The sequence below is a fragment of the Orycteropus afer genome, unplaced genomic scaffold (genome assembly GCF_000298275.1).
Source record: "Orycteropus afer afer isolate SDZICR_OR568_19922 unplaced genomic scaffold, OryAfe1.0 scaffold00011, whole genome shotgun sequence".
Taxonomy (NCBI): domain Eukaryota; kingdom Metazoa; phylum Chordata; class Mammalia; order Tubulidentata; family Orycteropodidae; genus Orycteropus; species Orycteropus afer.
In genome coordinates this window covers 23,482,105-23,503,215 of record NW_006921598.1, presented here as the reverse complement: position 1 = coordinate 23,503,215, position 21,111 = coordinate 23,482,105, and the positions used below count along the sequence as shown (strand labels likewise).

Below are 21,111 nucleotides of genomic sequence, written 5' to 3'. Positions count from 1 at the left end.
GTGGCTTTCATCATCACAAAGGAGGTTTCAAGAAATGTCCTGAAGTACAATGCTGTCAGTGATAGGATAATATCCATATGCCTACAAGGAAGACCCGTTAATATGACTGTTATTCAAATTTATGCCCCAACCACCAAAGCCACAGATGAGGAAATTGAAGAATTATCAGCTTCTGCAGTCTGAAATTGACCAAACATGCAATCAGGATGTGTTAATTATCACTGGTGACTGGAATGCAAAAGTTGAAAACAAAGAAGAATCAAAATAAGCTACTTATGTTCAAATCTTTGTCTTGAGGTCAGCTTCTGGGAAACTCAAACTAAAATAGGCAATTATATTGAGTTGGTTACAGTTTTTCATTATTTAAAAAAAAGAAAAATGAATATTCTTGTAGCTAGAACTATATACATATATGTAGCTCTGGTAGCATAGTGCCTAAGACACTTGACTGCTAACCAGAAGGCTGGCAATTCAACCCCACCAGCCACTCCTCAGAAGGAAGGTTGGGCAATCTACTCCTGTAGTAATACCGCCTCGGAAACACAAGGAGGGGTTGCTATGAATCATGTTCGACTTGAGGGCTCATAACAACAACAATATATATGTTTTTAATTAATGTTTTTCACCATACCGAATTCTGCATATTTTTAAGGCTTATGAGAAATTACACTTTAGAAAAATAAGATTATACCTTCCCCAGTAATACAGGTATGTGTTGCTTAACATCCATTCTGGCAACATCCGACTGCATATACATCTGTGATCCCGTAAGATTATAATAGAGTTCAGAAATCTCCATCAGAGAATGGGGTGGAGCAGACTTCTGGAGCTACAATCTGTCTCTCCAGGTCCCATACCACCTTGGCCCTGGGACAGCAAGCAGAGGAGGTCCTAGCACCTATCCACGGTTGCCTGTCCCACTGGCTCGCCTCAGGCTAGGAGACATTGCCAGAGCCTGCAAGCAGGACGCCCTGCTGAGACCATTGCCCTGCTCGGCCTAGGTGCCTTGCATGTGACCTGGGCCAAGGCCACAGCTCCTCCCATGGTGGCAGCTGCTAAACGTCTAGGGCAACAGCAGTGGCAGAAGGAGGACCAGAAAAGGCAGCTGGAGGAGGAGTGTATGGAGCTGGAAGAGTTTAAAGCCTGTGGGGATGGGGGGTGCAGAATGGGGAAAGCAGGCGAGGAGGAAAGATGGGAAGGGAGCTGTTGATGTGGTGGGCTGGCCTCCTGGCTGGATGGCCAGTACATGCTGTGGCAGGCAAAGGCTGGGCATGGCTCTTGCAGAGCGGGCAGTATCCACATAGGACCAGGAGTGATGGAGCCAAAGTTTTCATGCAGTTCTTGAGTGTGACAGTGGCAGAACAGGTCGCAGCCCAATGGGTGGCTGTCCTTTGTGCTTCTTTCCTGCATAGATTATGGTGTTCATACAACATCCAAATTACATAATACCCTGTTTCATAGAACGTATCATGGATATTAAGCAACACATACTTGTGTATCGTTGGCCTGTTGTTGTTGTTGTTGTTATGTGCCGTCGAGTTGGACCCAACCCATAGCAACCCCTCCTTGGGTGTCTTGAGGCAGTATCACTACAGAAGTAGATTGCTCAACCTTCTAAGGAGTGGCTGGTGGGTTTGAATCGCCAGCCTTCTGGTTAGCAGTATTGTTAGTTATTCTGAGGTTAAACTTTTTTCATATGAATTACTGGTTCATATACTTTGCCCATCATGTTGGGGAATTTGCCTTTTCTTTATTGATTTATAGACCCTTAAAAATTAAGATTATCATTATCTTTGTGTCTGTCATATATTGTAAAAAGATTTTTTCCTAACTTCTTATTTGTCATACAACTTTGCTTAGAATATTGAGTGTTCAACAATTGAAGAGTTTTATTTAGTCAAGTTCTTTTATCTTTTCTGTGTGATTTCTACCTTTAGTGTAAGGATTACTGAATCCTTCTCAAGCTTAAGGCTTTATAACCATTAACTAATATTTCCTGGCATTTTTAAGATCCTCTGGTGGTACAGTGCCTAAAACATTTGACTGCTAACCAGAAGGTTGGTGGTTCAAATCCACCAGCTACTCCACAGAAGGAAGATGAGGCAATCTACTTAAGTAAAGATTTACCACCTTGGAAACCCAGTGGAGGTAACTTGGGGACAGTGAGTTTGGATTTTTTGCTTATAGTACATTAGGTATCCCTGGGTGGCTCAAATGGTTAAGTGTTCTGCTACTAACTGAAAGATTGGTGGTTTGGACCCATGTTGAGGCTCCTTGGAAGAATGACTTGTCTATCTACTTCCAAAAGATAGCAGCATTGAAAACCCTATGGAGTGCAGTTCTATTCTGAAATCATGGGGTTGCCGTGAGTCAGAATGTACTAGGCAGCAACTAGGTTGGTTTTTTTATGGTACGTTGAATATTTGCTGGCTTGAAATTTATTTTGTTATAAGGAGAGGGCCTTATTATCTCCTGAATAGGTAGGTAGCTGTACTAGTACCATTTATTGACCAGTCTTTCCCTTAGAGCGTGTACAAGACCCTAATTCAAACTGCTTTAAAAAATAGACATTATTGCTTTAAATAACTGAAAAGTCAAGTTGTAATGTAGGCACCTCAGTTTTGCAGTATGTTTTCTTGGATTTACTATGTCTTCCTGCATAGTGCAAAATGGCAGCAACATTTCCAAGCTTGCATTGCATGCTACAGCATTAAGAGGAAGAGAATAATCTTTATTTCCCACATCTCTCAGTTGTCACAATCAAAAACATTTGTAGAACTTGGCAAATGCCCCTTGGGGGAAAAAAATTGCCCTTTCCCCATAGATAAACAACAGAAAAAAAATCTTATACTTTCTGTGGAGCACACTAGCCAGAGAGTACCAGGATATATCTGTAGTGAAACAGAGTTGGGTTTACTTACTATGGTGCAGCACAGAAGAGTACATCCTAGAAGACTTAAGGAATGTCTCAGAAAAAGGGAGTAGAGAGCTGCCTATAGGATTTGGGCTTTTGATGGCTTCTCAGGAAGAATCAGGGAAGCAGGTGCAATTTCTTAAGTGGCTTTTTTTTAACTTCCATAGGAACCCCAGAGGATTAATTAAAGTTAGGCTAGAATTTCCTGATAAAGGAGTAGCAATCAAACAGAAACAATGATCATCAGTTTTGCAGTTGCAGTTCAGTTAGTTCCTGTTAGAAACTGATTCTATTAGAAACTTTATTTAGAAGCTATTTGTTTGTGTCTTTTTGGAAACATTGTTTCTGTTCTGTTTAGACCATTTCAGTCTGATTGCTAGCAGTCAGATTTTCTTTCCACATTCCCTATAATATTACTTGGAATTTCAAAATTGATCAAATATACAATATTGACAAGCAAGATAATGATCTTTTTATGTAGATTGCTTTCAGACTACACAGAATTCCCTTTATGAAACACAATTTACTGCCTCTAAGATTTTTTTTTTTCTGTTTTAGAGAGGAAAAACACTAGCAGTACTAAGGAGATTCGTTGGAAAGAGGATAGTCTTTTTCAACAAATGGTGCTGTAACAGTTAACATTTCATATGCAAAATATAAACCACAGCATTGACCTCACACTTTACAAAAAAATTTATTCAAAATGGATCATAGAGCTAAATATAGAACATGAAACTCTAGAAGTTTTGGTAGAAAATAAAGGGAAAAAAATTATTTGACCCTGGATTCTGGTGATGAGTTTTTAGATACAATACCAAAAGCATAATCCATGGGGGGGGGGGGTAAAAAAAAAGATAAATTGTACTTTATAAAAGTAAAAAGTTTTGTTTTATTAAAGACAGCTTTAAGAAAATGAAAAGACAAACCACAGACTGGGCAGAAATGCTTGCAAATAAGGTATCTGATAAATATATAAAGAACTCTTTAATTGGTAATAATAAAACAAATAGCCTGATTTAAAAATGTGAAAAGACCTGAACAGACATTTCAAAGAATAAATACAGGTGGCAAATAAGCACATGAACAGATTAATTACATCATTAGAGAAATGAAATTAAAACTACTGTGGAGTAACTCTAAGCATCTGTTGTTAGGTACCACTGAGTTAATTTTCACCTCATAGTGACCCCATGAGATACAGTAGATCTATGTTCCCGTAGGGTTTTCCAGGCTGTAATCTTTTTTTTTTTTTTTTAATTGTGATTTGGGTGAAGATTTACAGAGCAAATCACTCTTCATACAGCAGTTCACATATACTTTGTCTCATGACATTGACCACAGTTTACCACAATGCAACAGCTCCCCTCCCACTTCCTCCCCATAGTTATCTCTTCCCAGTGTCCATCCCTCCATACACTCCTGCCCCTGAGCTGTCTCCCTGTGCATAAGCAGCCCTTCCTTCTCCCATGATTGTTCTCTCTAGGGTGTGTGTCTACTTGAGGTAAATGTTTAACTCACATGCCTGTACATTGTTTGGCTGGCAACCACAGGTGTGGGTTCAATTCAAGACCTGAAGGGCAGCTAGGGGCCATAGTCTCAGTGGTTCCACCAGGCTCTATTGGACCAGCAAACCTGGTCCCCACCTTTTTTTTTTTTTTCTCCAAATGATTTTGAGTTTTGTTCCACATTGTTCTCCCTCTCAGTCAAGGATCTCCTACGTAGATCCCCTTCCAAGTGGATGACAGTGGTAGCCAGGCACCATCTAGTTCTTCTGGTCTCATAGTTGTATAGGCTGCAGATCGGATGGTATACCAGTTGCTAGGACTAATTGTTTCCATGAATTTTGGTTTTCTTCATTCTTTGCTCTGGACAAGGAGAGACCCATCGTTGCATCTAGATGGCAGCTTGCTAGCTTTTAAGATCCCAGTCGTTACTCGCCAAAGTAGGAGGTGGAACAATGTTTTGTATAGTATGTTTTGTCCAGGCTGTAATCTTTATGGAAGCAAATTGCCAAATATTTCTCCCTCTGAGCCACTGCATGGATTTGAACTACCAGCCTTTTGGTTAGTAGCCGAGTGCTTAACCATTGCATAGGGCTCTTTACACACCTATTGGAATGGCTTAATTTTAAAAAACTGACAATAATCAAATGCTGGTGAGGGTGAAGAACAACAAGAATCCTTACTGCAAAACAAGATTGAAAAATGGCACAGCCACTTTGGGAGACAGTTTCCTAGTTTCTTAAAAAGTTAAGCATAGACTTAACCATAAACAAAACAAAACCCCTTGCCATAGAGTCGATTCTGACTCATAGTGACCTGAAAAAAATACTCATTGTGACTCTAAAACAGAGTCACCATAGGATCTAGCAATTGCACTCTTAGGTAATTTACTCCAGTAAATTGAAAACTTACGTTTGCACAGGTGACCTCTACAGAAGTATTTATAGCAGTTTTGTATAACAGGGAAATGGATAAACTATGGTACATCCATACAAGGGAATGTTATTCAGTGATAAGAAGGTATGTATACAGTATTGATCCACACACAATGTGGATGAATCTTAAATACATACTACTGTGTGGAAGGGGAGCTCTGGTAGCATAGTGGCTAAAGCACTTGACTGCTAACCAGAAGGCTGGCGGTTCATATCCACCAGCCACTCCTCAGAAGGAAGGTTGGGCAATTCTACTTCCGTAGTGATACTGCCTCGGAAACCCAAGGAGGGGTCGCTATGAGTCGCGGCCGTCTCGACGGCACATAACAACAACAACAACAACATTGTGTGGAAGAAGCCAGACCCAAAAGGCAATATGTTTTATGATTGTATTCACATGATATCCTGGGAAAGCGAAAACTATAGGGATAATTGAGACAAAATGTATATGAACTGCTGTATAGAAAATTAATTTGCTCTGTAAACTTTCAGCCAAATCACAATAAAAATTTAAAAGAAAAAAAAAGTACAGCAATAGAAAAATAGGTTGTTGTAGCAGGGAGTGGTTGCACAGGAATATTTTTAAGATGAAGGAATTATTCTGTGTAAGTACAGAGGTAATGGATATATGACTATGCATTTGTCAAAACCCATAGAAGTGTAAACTAGAGTAAACTTTACTATAACTAAAAAAAATTAAAGGGAGTGAGATGGGATCAAACAGGGTATCAGGATCTCAGGATAGAATTCAGACTGTGATAAATGAATCTAAATATATTACAAATGTTTATTATACTGCACTGAAGTAGGTAGGAGAAGAAAAATGATTTAAGTAGCTTTAGAAAATGATACTTTGGAAACTCTAAGGATAAAGATGAAAGGGAGTGTGCATAAATACCATATTCTAGTTAATAAATTTATTCCTCAAGGAGTACAGATTAACAATTCTGAAACTATATATACACTAAAAAAAAAAAAAAAAAACTTACTGCCATTGAGTTGATTCAACTCATAGCGACCCTTCCTTGTGTTTGTGAGGTGGTATTTCTACAGAAGTAGATTGCCCAATCTTCCTTCAGATGGGTGGCTGTTGGGTTTGAACTGCTAGCCTTCTGGTTAGGAGTCAAATGCATTAAGCACTATGCCACCAAACCTCCTATATGTACAATAGCGTTGTTAAAAAGCAAAAATGTCACTGTGAGAACTAAGGTATGCCTAACTCAAACTGTGGTGTTTTGTTTTACCTCATATGTATGTGAAAGCAGGACAATGAACAAGGAAGGCCAAAGAAGAATTGATACCTTTAAATTATGGTGTTGGCAAGGAATATTGAATATACTATGGACTGCCAGAATAATAAATATGTTTTGGAAGAAGTACAGCCATCATGCTTCTTAGAAGTGAGGATAGCAAGACTTTGTCTCATGTGCTTTGACTTGTTATCAGTAGGAACTAGTCCGTGGAGAAGGGCATCATGCTTGGTAAAGTAGAGGGTCAATGAAAAAAAGGAAGACACTCAGTGAGATGGATTGACACAGTGGCTGCAGCAATGGGTTCAACCATAGCAATGATTGTGAGGATGGCACAGAAACAGGCAGTGTTCCATTCTGTAAATAGGGTCTCTCAGTTGGAACCAACTCGGCAGCACCTACCAACAACAGCCAAGCTATACCACTGGTATTTCAAATACCAGCAAAGCCATCCATAGTCAACAGGTTTCAGCATAGCTTCAAGACTGAGATAGACTAAGAGGGAAGTTGTAGTGATCTACTTTCAGAAATTAGCCATTGAAAACCTTGTGGATCACAATAGAACATTGCGTAACTCACTTGCTTTGAATACATCATCAGAAAGGATGGATCGCTAGTGGAAGACATCCTGCTTGGAGAAATAGAGGGCCATTGAGATTGAGGGAGACCTTCGATTAAATGGATTAGCATAATAGCTAATGGAATAGCTCCAACCATGGACTTGAACATGCTAGTGATCCTGAGGGATGACACAGGACCAGGCATTGTTTCATCCTAATGTACTTAAGACTCCATGAGTTGGTGTCACCTTAATGGCAGTTAAAAAAAAAAAAAAACTGCTGGCAAGATGAGTGGACTCATAGTGACCCCTCCTTGGGTTCCAAGGTGGTATCTCTACGGAACAAGATTGCCCAGTCTTCTTTCCGAGGAGTGGATGGTGGGTTTGAACCACCAGCCTTCTGGTTAGCAGTCAAATGCCTTAGGCACTACACTATACTTTTTCATAAAAACAATAACTCTGTTAAAAACAAAAATAACAATAAAAGATAGTTTTCTTCTCACTTGTCTTTCCTGAAATTATTTCCCTAATAGTTTTCAATCAAAAATTGTGTATGTGTTTATCAAATAGCAAGAAAATAAACCAAAAAGAGACATCCAAAAATAGAAGGAAAATATGTTTAAATGTCATAAAAGAACATTGAATGACGGGTTTCATGATAATCAAATGACAAAAACTGATTGCAAGCGATATATATAGTTATATTTTACTTACCTGTATTCTAAGTTTTCTGTAATCAAGTAGTGCCTTCATAATAAAAAATTTAATTTTCACTGGAGTGGTAGACATTATCACAGCTAACAGTGGAACTGGAGTTACAATCTCAGGTTAAAGAATTTTTTATTGGTAGCATACTCTTATAAATTAATCTTTATTAATATCTTAAATAATCTTATCTTAATATATTAAATAATCTTTTAATATCTTAAAACACAGGTACAGATGTATCCCCTGCAAAATAACATAATTAAGTTGTTACTGAGCACTCTGAACCATTTTTTAACATATATTTTAACCAATAAAAGGAATTACAAAATAGAAGTTTGCCTGTGCCCAATGATGAGTGTAGATAAAGAGTTCATTTCAGTGAATTTAAAAATCCTTTTGTGAAAACTAAATAAGAAATTTAACATTTTCATCAAAATCTTGTACTCTATATTTACCCAGAAAATCAAAAAGCATCAGTGGTACTTTTCTAAAACCAAAGTGGTCTATGTCCAGGATTATTGTTGTTATGTGCCATTGAGTCGGACCTGACTCAGTGATTACAGGAGACACTGTATCTTATTTGCATGTTGTTGTTTGATGCTATCAAGATTATTGAGACTCATAGGAACCCTCTTTACAGCAGAATGAAACATTGCCGGTCCTGCACCTTCCTCAGAACCGTTGCCATGCTTGAGCCCATTGTCACAACCATCTTGTTAGTCCATCTTGTTAAGTGTCTTCCTCTTTTTTACTGACCCTCTGCTTTACCACGTATAATATCTATCTCCCAGGACTGGTTCCTCCTAACAACATGACCAAAGTAAGAGAGACAAAGTTGCACCATCCTCGCTTCTAAGTAGCATTTCAGCTGTACCTCATTTAAGACAGATTTGTTCCCTCTTCTAGCAGTCCAGGGTACATTCAGTATTCTTTGCCATTACCACAACTCAAATGCATCAGTTCATCTGCAGTCTTGCTTATTCATTGTCCAGTTCTAACATGCATATGAGGCTATTGAAAATACCGTAGCTTGGGTCAGGTACACCTTCATCCTCAAACTGACATCTTTGCTCTTTTAACACTTCAAAGCAGTCTTTTGCAGCAGATTTGCCCAATGCAGTGCGTCATCTGATTTCTCAACTGTTGCTTCCATGGGCATTGATTATGGATCCAAGTAAAATGAAATCCCTGACAACTTCAGTCTTTTGTCCATTTCTCATGATGTTACTGATTGATTCAGTTGTAAGGATTTTTGTTTTCTTTATGTTGAAGTCCAATCCATAGTGAAGACTGTAGTCTTTGATCATCATCAGTAAGTGTTTTAAGTCATCTTCTTTCATAGCATCTACTTTTCCTGAATGCCTTATCTATGTCAGGTACTTTATATACAATTTCTCATGAAATCCTCAAAACAATTCTATGTAGCATGTATGGTATAAATCTGATTATTAAAGTGTAGAAACTAGGGCTCAAAAAAGTTGAGTAATTTGCTCAAAGATACAGATGATATTCAGTAAATTTGTATTATATTATTATTGATAAGTTAGACATATCTCTAAAAATCTAATACTCTTATAATACTTAAAATACTTTATGTAAAAATAATCCCTTATACATTCTAATAAAGTAAGATACATCCATATACCACCCTAACTTCATACTTTTCTGTACAAGTTACTAGAAAAAATTAGCATAAATGTAGTAACAATTATGATACTTCAGCACATATTTTTAGATTTCAGAATTTATCTCACTTTTAAAATTTTTAAACACCAGGCAAAACATTCTTTTTGTATACTTTTACCAAGTTTGGATTTCTAATACATGTTTTGGAGTAATTGCACTTAGTAACAAAACATTTAGTTATCACACTCTTTTTACTTTCTGTTTCAGGCAGAAAATATAACAGTGACAAAGGATTTTAGAAGAGTGGAAAATGGTTATCATATGGAAGCAGAGGTATGTAGTTAACAAATAATTGGAAACAGCATGACGCGGGGATATTTTCTCATCTATTTTAATTCTTGAAACTGAAATGTATAAGAAATACTTTTCGTGTTATTAATAAAACATCTTTCTCAAATTATTTTAGTGTTATATAATCATAAGCTTTTAAAAAAATTGAAATTTATTTAAGAAAAATTATTTACACATGTAATAAAAATAAGGGACAACATGATGAACATAGTCAATGTCACTGAATTATATACATAAATAATGTTGAATTGGTATGTTTTTGTTATATAAATTTTTACCACAGCAAAAAAACGTAGCACTTAATTGCCACCAGAATAAAATTTGAGCAGTATTGTATCTAATGAGCAGAAATGGCTACAAGAGAAGTTTCTTCTTTTTAGATAAAAAGCAAATTAATAAAGCCTTAACATAAAGGATTGAGACACTTCTCAATAATCCTTTGTTTCACAGTCCAATTTTACTGTCTTGTGGTAAATTAAGGATTATTTAAAAATCTATTCAATCTTTTCAGGAATGAAACGTTTTAGTATACTGTGAGTGATAACAGTTAGTTCTCACAACTGCCTGTACTTTACTTACCTTTAAAGATTTTATGAACCAGAATTTTGTCAGAGCGTGTTCTAGTTGTGATTAGGTTACAGGACTCTAAGAGTTTCTGATTTGGAACATTTTGGGGTATATGCCTGGACCATGATACCTCTTTATCATAGGAATCAAAGAGTGAGGTCTGAGTGAAACCTTATTTATCTAATCAAAATCTTTTTCTTTAGGGTTGTAAAACACTTCAATAAATCACCTGGTCCTACCTTCAGGCAGATAATAACTTTTTTTTTTTTTTTTTTTTCATTTTAAGGATGTGAGCTTAGACTCAGTCTGCTCAATCTCAGACTTTTCAAAGGCCCCACAACAAGTAAGAATTAGAAAAAACAATGGCTTCTTACTTCTTGAGGTAGTAATTTCCACTACATTCTTTTGCCCCAATAGTTATTTTAACATTTGTGATTTTTCCACTTAAAATTTAACTACCCTAACGGCACATAACAACAACAACAAGGAATTTTTTAATTACCACCTGAATAAAATGACTTGGCATTTTAAGGATCCATTTATCAAAAGTTACTTTATAAGGACAGACAAATACCTTCCAAAACAGGGTAAAGAGCAGTGTGGAAAGAGTCCAAATTGCACATATTTGAAGTTGGGAGTATGTTATAGCACTTCTCCAGTAGTTGTTATTATCTGTTAGGACTTCAGGTTTAGGAGGAAAAGAAAACAGCCTTAGCTGCCACACAGCCAGGTTATGGGAAATTGGGATGTTTTTCAGGCCACTGAGTTGTTCTAGGGACTGACCTTTCGAGTAGAGGAAGTAAGTATTAAAGCTGCTTATTTTGCTGTGACATATGACTAAAGACATGCTTAGCTCTGCTCCTCTTCCTTCTGCTTTACTTGATTTTTTTTAATATATTTTGCATTCAAATTTCTTGAGAGTAGATCTTACTATATTTTGTGTGGGACTTCCTAACAGCACAGCTCTTTTATCACACAATATAATAGTGTTTAGGTCAATTCAATAGTCAGTGGAGTCCAGGAGGGTGTGATCACAAAGTACAAAGTATGCTGACCTATACATAAAAAGAATGGTACATGGGTTTGTGGCCATAGTTTTAACAAGCACTCAAACTTTGTCTCACATATTCCAGTGTTTCCATGGATAGTTAAATATATGGAATAAGATTAGATGGTAAGATATTACCTTTCATATACCCCAAATTTGCATCCTGAATGGATGACATTTTAGACACTTTAGAGATCTTTTAACTTCCGCCTACCCTGCTGCCTCCCTTTGCTTTCAAGATAAGAATATTGAAGATTGAGAATTTTAAGTGACCTGTGTAAGAGTGGATGAGTGGTTTTTTGTGGGATAAAGGGTATTGGATTAAAAACCCTGGTTTTGGGATTCCTGTGTCAGTACTCTTTCCACTTCGTCATGCAGTTTTCATGTCATACAATCTCAGAGGGATTTCAAAAGCCTGGCCTTTGAGGATGCTGTGCCTGGGTTGAAGATCTGTAGTTAAGTGGCAATGTTTAGGGAAAAGAAATAATAAATTACAGTAAAAGAGTGGTTTTTGATATATCAAAAATTGCCCCCAACTAGTTTTTTTATCCTTAATGTGAAAGTCAACTTTTTTTTTTTTTTGCCTAGTGCTGCACTGCTGATTAGCTGAGATAATAGCAGGGACGATCCCATCTTAAAGAATGAATTTTAAGAAAATAGAAAATGTGTTACAAAAAAACACATCATATCAGATTATACTTAAAATACATAGCTATTAATACTATAGATTAGGGAACAATCTAAGCTGCTATAACAGAGAAACCCAAAAATACAGTGGCTTAAGCAAGATAAAGGAACTTGTCTCTATTTTAACAATGAGACTAGATTAGCTATACATTCTTAACCACAGCTGCCATCTCTGTATCTGAGGTGGCTGCTCCAGCTCCCACCAACATACAATATTGGTGTCTCAACCAACGGGAAAAGAGAAAGGTCAGGGGGAACTGAGAACCATTCCCTTTAAGGACTTGATCCATCACTACTTATATTTCGTTAGTCAGAACTCAGTTTCCTGACCACACTTAGCTGCAAGGGAGACTTGAAAATATAGTGAAGTGCCAATTCCCAGCTAAAACTTGTGAGTTCTATCATTAAAGAAAAAAGGGAAAAACTATTACTGGTGTGTCAGTTGCATTCTCTGCCAAACATCTGTTAAGACATTGCACCTAGAATCTTGGTTTTATTGGCACCATAACATATTGAATCATAGGGCTCCTGACCACATAACTAAAACTAAAAACCATTTGCCATTGAGTCAGTTCTTACTCATGATGACCCCATGTGTTGCAAAGTGGAACTGCACACCATAGGATTTTCACACCTGTGACCTTTAGGAAGTAAAATACCAGCCCTTTCTTCTAAGCTACTTCTAGGTGGGTTTGAACCTCCATCCTTTTGGTTAGTAGCTGAACACTTAACCATTTGTACCACCAAGGACTCTGCTGGCCATATATACCATTAAAATAATAATATTTTATATATCTTTATATTAATGAGTGTTCTTGGCTAGAAGAGTTTGGAAGCCTAGCCCTTGTGGTGCAGTGATTAAATGCTTGGCTGCTAGCAGAAAGGTCGATGGTTTGAACCCACCAGCTGTTCCACGTGGCAGTCTGCTCATGTAAAGATTACAGCCTTGGAACACCTGTGGGCAGTTCTTGTCTGTCCTTCAGGCTCCCTGTGAGTTGGAATTGACTCAACAGCAATGGGTTTGGTTTTCTTTTGGTGAGCAAAGCAAACAAAAGATATCTGTGTAAATGTTATGGCATATTGAGGAGATTCATATCATCTTTAGCCCAAATTCCAGTTAAACTTTTACTCAATTATTGTTAAGGAATAGCCATCATAGAGCCCAATTTTTTTCTTACGAGTGGGCATTCAGCTTTCCCATCATTTCAGGCAGTTGGATGAAAAATAGAATGTGAACAGTTTATTACAGCTTACTAGTAGAAATTGGAGTTCTGGTAACATAGTGCCTAAGGCATTTGACTGCTAACCAGAGGGTTGGCAGTTCAGATCCACCAGCCACTCCATGGAAGGAAGACTGGGTAATCTACTTCTGTAAAGATTTACTGCCTTGGAAACCCAGAGGTGGTCACTATGAGTCGGAATCAACTCAGGGGCATTGAGTTTTGTTTTTTTGGTTTAGTGGAAATTATTTTTGTTTTAAGATATCTATTAGTGTAGATATTAATTTTTTAAAATAAAATATTTTCAAGTACACTAACATAGTAAGGAATTGCTTTCATTAACCCATAGAACCTATTATGATCAATCATTGTAATCTGTATGCAGAGAAATCTTTTTTTATTTTTTATTGTGATTTGGGTGAAAGTTTGCAGAGCAAATTCAATTTCCATACAGCAGCTCACATACACTTTGTCTCATGACATTGACTACAATTTCCCGCAATGTAACAGCTCCCCTCCCACTTCCTCCCCATAGTTATTTACCTCTTCCCTGTGCCCTTCCGTCGATGCACTCCTGCCCTGAGCTGTCTCCCTGTGCGTACACAGCCCTTCTGTTCTCCCATGATCTCTACAAGGAGCATATCTACCTAGTATAAATGTTGACCTGATCTGCCAGGGTCTCGGGTCAAGGACGCACTCCACTTCTTTTTCCATATTTTACGTATCTGTCAGAACAGCACCCCACTCTTTCAGTACCAAATTCTGTTCTGGTTGCCTAGTGCCACTCTGACAAGAATATACCACAAATGGGTTGGTCTTAACAAACAGGAGTTTATTATCTTACAGTTTAGAGGTTTTAAGTCCAAGTTCAAAGTGCCAGGTTCTAGGGGCTGTGTGAAAGCCCCTCAACCTTGGGATTCAGCTCTGCCTCTTGCTCCCAGCCCACTGAAGCTAGAGGTATCTCTTCACTCAGGCTGCTACTGGCTGCTGAGGCTAATAAGCCCAAGGTCAACAAATAAAATGGTACAGTCCCGATGTCACCAAACCACATGGCAGGCCATTAATTCAAGTCCATTGTAAGTCCCAAGGTCAGCAGAGCATGGCAGACTGCTAAACAATGACATGGCAACATGCAGTATTTAAGCGTGTCATAAGCTAGAGACTATCCTCAAAGCTGCTGCTTATATATGGGAAGCAGACCACATACCCAAAGCAGCTACTCAGCTGCTTGTGGTAGATCGCACCATGGAAATGATTGTCAGTCTCATCATGGGAATAACTACATTCAGCTGCCCAGCCACTCAACTAGGCCCAGCCAAGTTGACACACAAACATAACCACCACACCAACAAAGAAAATTTCCTTCCATATATAAATCTTTCCTGGACCTTTTTCAATAATGAACTAATAATACATTAGTCCATTGTGACTGATTGACTTATTTTACTCAGCATAATGTCCTCCAAGTTCATCCACATTATGCAGTGTTTTGCAGATTCTGCATTATTCTTTAGGGTTGCATAATCCATTGTGAGTATGTACCATAGTTTAGTTATCCATTCTTCAGTTGATGGACATCTGGGTTGTTTCCATCTTTTTGCTATTGGAAATAGTGCTGCGATGAACATGGTTGGGCATGCATCTATTCTTGCCCTGGCTCTCACTTCTTTAGGATATATACCTAGTAATGGAATGGCTGGGTCAAATGGTATTTCTACTTCCAACTTTTTAAGGAATCACCATAGTGCTTTCCACAATGGTTGTACCATTTTACAGTCCCACCAACAGTGTATGAGAGTCCTAATCTCTCTGCATCCTCACCAGCATTTGCTATTTTCAGTCTTGTTGAACTTTGCTACAAGTGCTGGGGCAAGATGGTATCTCATTGTTGTTTTAATTTGCATCTCTTTAATGGCTAATGATCGTGGGCATTTACAGAGAAATCTTTTGAACTCTGTAATTAAGTTAGCTTCCTCCTTCCGCATACTGTTTTGAGACACTGTCAGTCATTGCATATGAGGTTGTGAGTAGGAGATGAGGGTGGATGAAGTCTGCTAAGTGCAGACACTAAATGGATTCATAAGGAAAAGTCTCCATATTTCTACCTTTTTTTGACTGACTGCATTTCAGGTATTGATAATAGATTAATTATAGCAGCAAAAGAGAGTGTCTTCCGTGTTTAAGGCTTGCACATAAAAGAATGGATAGTCAAATGGTGCCTATTGAGATATGTTCATAATTACCTGTATTTCTTACTCCATGAAACTGGTAGTCATTTTGGAGCTTCAGAGATAAAAGATGGGTATGGGGACCCCACTGCCGTCAAGTCGGATCCAACTCATAGTGACCGCTCCTTGGGTTTCCAAGGTGGTATTACTACAGAAGTAGATTGCCCAGCCTTCCTTCCGAGGAGTGGCTGGTGGGTTTGAACCGCCAGTCTTCTGCCTTAAGCCTTAAGCACTATACCACCAGAGCCCCCAGGTATGGGAAAGGGATTGATATTGACCAGCAAACATGTTTAGCCCATACGGTATTTTTAAAACTTTAAAAAAAAATAAAGCTCTCAGATTTGTCTTAAAAAAGAAAAGGTTTCTGGATAGGGACCAGATTTATGCTCTGTTTTGGTTGCCTCTTGCCACTCTGACAGGAATATACCACAGATAGGTGGTTTGAACAAACAGAAGTTTATTCTCCTACAGTTTGGAGGCTAGAAGTCAAAGTTCAAAGTGGCAGGCTCTTGAGGCTGGGTGAAAGCCCCGCAGCCTTGGACTTCAGCTCTGCCTCTTGCTCCTAGCCCACTGGAGCTGGAGGCTTTTCTTCACTCAGGCAGCTGCTGACTGCTAAGGCTGACAAACCCAAGGTCAACAAGTAAAAAAGCACGGTCCCAGTATTAACAGACAACATGGCAGGCCACTAATTCAAGTCCAAAAAAAGTCCCAAGATCGGTAGGGTATGGCAGGCTGCTGAACAACAACTTGGCTACATGCAGGGTTCAAGTGTGCCAAAAAGCTGGAGACCTTCCTCAGTGCTGCTGCTTCTGTACTGGAAGCAGACCACATCCCTAAAGCAGCTACTCAGCTGCTCCAGAGATTCCACCATGGAATTGATTGCCAGTCTCATCATGGGAAATAACTACATCCAGCTGTCCAACCGCTCAACCAGACCCAGCTGAGTTGACACACAACCTTAACTACCATACCCTTCCACCTGAAACAACCAAAAAATGGACAGATTTTATGAAACAATGGTTTTTAAGGCAATGGACATCAGGCAGTGAAGCACACTGGTCCACAAAAGACAGGAAACAAATGAGTCAGGTCCTGCAATTAGTCTAACTCACTGTCTTGAGAGATTTTCCAGGCAATGACACAGAGAAGGGGAACCTAGTCAGAGCATGGCAGACTCCTTATGAAAGTGCAGCTGAGAGCTCAGGGAGACAAAGATAGTTAGAGAAGAAAGACCTACCCAGAGACAGATTCTTTGGGAACTACAGAAGGCCCCACTCAAGACTCAGCTGAATATGAGTCAGTACCTGATTATGAGAGAATGACCTAAAACTAGAAAAAGAACCACCAAAAAATTACAGGGTGCTCAAGGTTCACACAGAGCCAAGAAAGGTGCCTGTTCTTGATAGCTAAACTAGAAAATATCACTTCACAGGGTATGAGGTAGGGAACAGCAGCAGTTTTGCCTTATTAGAGGAGAAAATTGTCCTTAAGCTGAGTACTTCTGTAGTCCCAGCTAATGAATCTTAAAAGCAAACTCAAAAAGATCAATTTCCCAGTAACTTAACTGTGCCCCAAACAAAACTAGACAATATTATACTAACACAAAAATACCAGCAAGGTAAAATTTACAGTGCCTAGCAGCTAACCAAAAAATTCTAGAAACTCAAAGTAACAGGAAAATATAACCCATAATAATTTTCTGTGCATTTATAGTTTTATATTTAATGAGAAAAAGCAATCTAAATCAGTTCAGAACTGATGTAGATGTTAGGATTAGCAGACAATGACATCAAAAGAGTTATAACTATATTCCATAAGTTCAAAAGTTAGGTAGAGAGATAAAGATATAAAAGTCACCTAAATTGAAATTATGATTGGTTTTATTGAATTGTGCATTTGAAAAATATTGAATTGGCAAATGTTATGTTCTTTAAATTTTTACAATAAAAAAAATACACTGAATAGCTTTAACAACAAATGAGACATTACTCAAAAAATGTTTCATGAATTAAACACAGAAAGAAAAGACATAAAACAAATCAGTGAGCTGTGGACTTAAAGTGGCTTAATAGACATATAATTGGATTCCCCAGAAAATAAGGGGAGTGGAAGAAAAGGAAAATATTTGAGTGGCCGTAAATTTCCAAACTTGATGAAAACTATAAACTCACAGATCAAAAAATTTAACCCTACATACAAGGAATGCTAAAAGCACATCATACTCAGATTGTTTAAAGCCAGTGATAAATCTTAAAAGAACCAGAAAAAAAGGCACATCATGTACAGAGGAAAAAAAAAGATGACAGCAGATTTCTTGTCAGAAAGTATGTGAGGAAGTAATGGAACAATGTGTTTAAAGTACTAAAAGAAAATGCTATCAGCTTAGAATTCTGTATCCATAAAAGTATGTTTCAAAAACAAAGACATTTTCAGAATTCATCCTCTGTAGACCTGCACTACAAGAAAAATTAAAGAAAGTTGTTTAACCAGAGGAAAGTAATACCAGAAAAGAATGTGTATCTGCATAAGAAATGAAGAGCACTAAAAATGGTAACACATGCATAAATATATATTTCCTTATTATACAAATTTCTTTAAAAGATAATTGGCTGTTTAGACAAAAATAACAATTGAATAACCATCAAAAAGAAATAAAAGCAATTAGACAAAAAAGATACCGTGTAATCACACGGGAACAGTAACCAAAAAAGAGAAAAGGGAAAAAAAACAAAACAAAAGACACTGCAATATCTGGGGAGAGGGCAATAAGAGAAAAAAGTAGAGAGGAAGAATAATGAAGAAAAAAATGGGAAAAACGCAAAAAGAAAAACAAGGAACGGGGTTACCCACAAGAAAAAAAAAAAGAGATAATTGGCTGTTTAAACAAAAGTTAAGATTGATATGTACTAATAGGGATTATGACACAAACCAAATACCAAATCCACTGCCATTGAGTCGATTCTGACCCATAGTGACCCCCATTGGGTTTCCTTCTGGTTAGCAGTCAAATGCCTTAGGCACTGTGCCACCAGAGCTCCTTAGTAGGAAATATATATGTTAAAGGAAAACATACAACAGCAAAAGCAAGCAGGTCAGGAAGGGGACAAATAGAAACTCATAGAAATCTACATCACAAATAGTATTGAGTATGTATAGTATATGTAAAGTGAAAAATAAATAAAAATTGCCATGAGGTTCTCATTATTAAAGCTAGATCATAGTGTCGAGGAGTTCTTTATACTATTAGTTCAACTTTTGTATATGTTTGAAATTTTCCATAATTTGTTTAAATAGTTAAAAAGAAAAATAAACTATGATGATAGAAGAGTTCCAGAAAGAGTCATAGAAATCTAAATATTGTATGCCACTGGTTGAAGGACAGGAGGATGAAGAGTAGAGTCTATAGAAAACAGAAAAGATGGTTACAGAAATACCATGAGAAAGTGTCTTGGAAGAAAAAGGACAGGAAGTTGGCACAGAGTGGTTGGGTGGGTTTAAATGAAGTGTTGGCAGTGTTAAAGATCAAATATTAGGAAATATTAGACACGCTAAGGAGCCCATCGAGAATGTCACAAACTTCCTTGGAATATTAAATATAAAAGGAGTTATGAGATTAAGAAAGGCAGTAATGGTAATGAAATGGAAGCAGAATGTTCTGCTCTGTAAGAAATTAGTTTTCTCATTAACAAACAGAATAATAGAAAGTAGAGAATGGTTCCTCTAAAAGAGAAAATGATAGGCTTTTGGGTATCCAAGTCTTTTGCAATTTGAAGTGATGAATTAAATGCTTGCTTTCTCCCTATTGCTCTGATTGTTACTCAGTATTGAAACTGGATATCAATAGAACACTAGTCTGACACTGGATAACACTTACACTGTTTTACACACTGTCCTGCATTGTATAAGATGATTCAGTAGGTCATTTTGCCACTCTCTTTTTCCTACCCCAGCCTTCTTTCTAGAACCTGTACTTTTTATGTTTTACATATTGGGCTTTTGGTGTAAGGTTTCCTTTGGAGAAAATGTTTAGTTCCTTTCATAAAAAGTTTGAAGACTAGTTCTAAAATATTGTTGAATAGGACGCCTTCAACATATTTAAAGGCAGAGGAGATAGCTTTGATTGTTAAGGGTATTAAAAAATGAGATGATGAGTGAAATAAATGTGTTTCAGTAAACTGGTTTGAAAATAGCTATTGGAAGAAGAGATGTATCTCACAGACAGCAGAGAAGTATAATATGACATTATTACTGCTAATCAGGAAGCTAATAGCTTAGAGGTTAGAGTTAGAATTTAGCCAAATAATAAATGAAAGGAAATCCTTAGTTCTGTTTCATAGAAAGTACCTGATTGGTTTAAGAGAAATTTTTATATATTCAGGTCAATACTATATAACTTTCAAAATTCATAATGAAAAATCCTTAATTTAATAATAAAATAATCTTTATTTGATTTTAGTTAAGTATTGGATTAGTCTTTTCTTAACTATTACATACTATAAAATTGTGCTTTATTATTTTTTTAAAAAACACATTTAAAGGAAATTTTGAGACAATACATCAGTCATGAAAATAATTTCAAGTGTCATTTCATTTACAGGTCTGCATTATATTTACTGAATTTGGAAAAATGCAAAATATTTGTAACTTTCTTGTTGAAAAGCTAGATAGCTCTGTTGTCATCAGTGCACCCCAGTTCTATCATACACCAGGTTCTGTTGAGAATCTTCGGTAAGTTAAGCACATTTTTAACTAATTTATCAATTCTGTAAACAAAACTATTCAGTGCTATGGCTCATAATTGTCATAATAATAATCTCTGCATTTATTCCTAAGACGGAAAGCCTGTCTTGTTGCTGTTGAGAATGCATGGCGTAAAGCTCAAGAAGTTTGTAACCTTGTTGGCCAAACCATAGGAAAACCTTTATTAATCAAAGAAGAAGAAACAAAAGAATGGGAAGGACAAATAGATGATCACCAGTCATCAAGACTCTCAAGTTCATTAACTGTACAACAAAAAATCAAAAGTGCAACAATACATGCTGCTTCAAAAGTATTTATAACTTTTGAGGTAAAGGGAAAAGACAAGAAAAAAAAGCATTTCTGAAATTCCAACCATAGTATATTATGTTTGGTTATTATCTATTTCATACCTTTTATAGTGTTTGCTTTTATCCTGAACATATATAATATGTAAAATGTTTCTTTAAAAAATCAGTCTAATATTTATGTTCACTTTCTGTTTCTATTTTCAGAAACTAACTATGGGTAATTTTTTGATTTGGGAAATGTGTAATTTGTACATTTGTATACTGAAAATTCATGTAAGTGCATGTGTTAGTAGCATGGTTCTTAACAAAGATTAAGCTAAATTTTCTCAGCCATGTTTTTATAATGAAAAATACTATATTTTTCATTATAAACAATTATTTAAAAAAATGTAAAAGCTATGCTTCAACACATTAGTTAAATTTTTTAAATTATAAGGCCAATTTTTTACATATGAATGGAAATTCTTA

The 21,111-nt window shown here is 36.9% G+C and overlaps 1 protein-coding gene across 1 annotated transcript in view; it reads left to right on the top strand.

The window, feature by feature from the left end:
* Nucleotides 1-20,699, top strand: part of IRAK1BP1 (interleukin 1 receptor associated kinase 1 binding protein 1) — a 46,058-nt gene extending 25,359 nt beyond the window's left edge. Inside the window, exons 2-4 of the mRNA XM_007951316.2 lie at nucleotides 9,762-9,827; nucleotides 20,193-20,323; nucleotides 20,429-20,699. Of these exons, the coding sequence (XP_007949507.1) occupies nucleotides 9,762-9,827; nucleotides 20,193-20,323; nucleotides 20,429-20,699 (468 nt within the window). The remainder of the gene's footprint in view (nucleotides 1-9,761; nucleotides 9,828-20,192; nucleotides 20,324-20,428) is intronic.
* The last annotated feature ends 412 nt before the right edge of the window (nucleotides 20,700-21,111 follow it).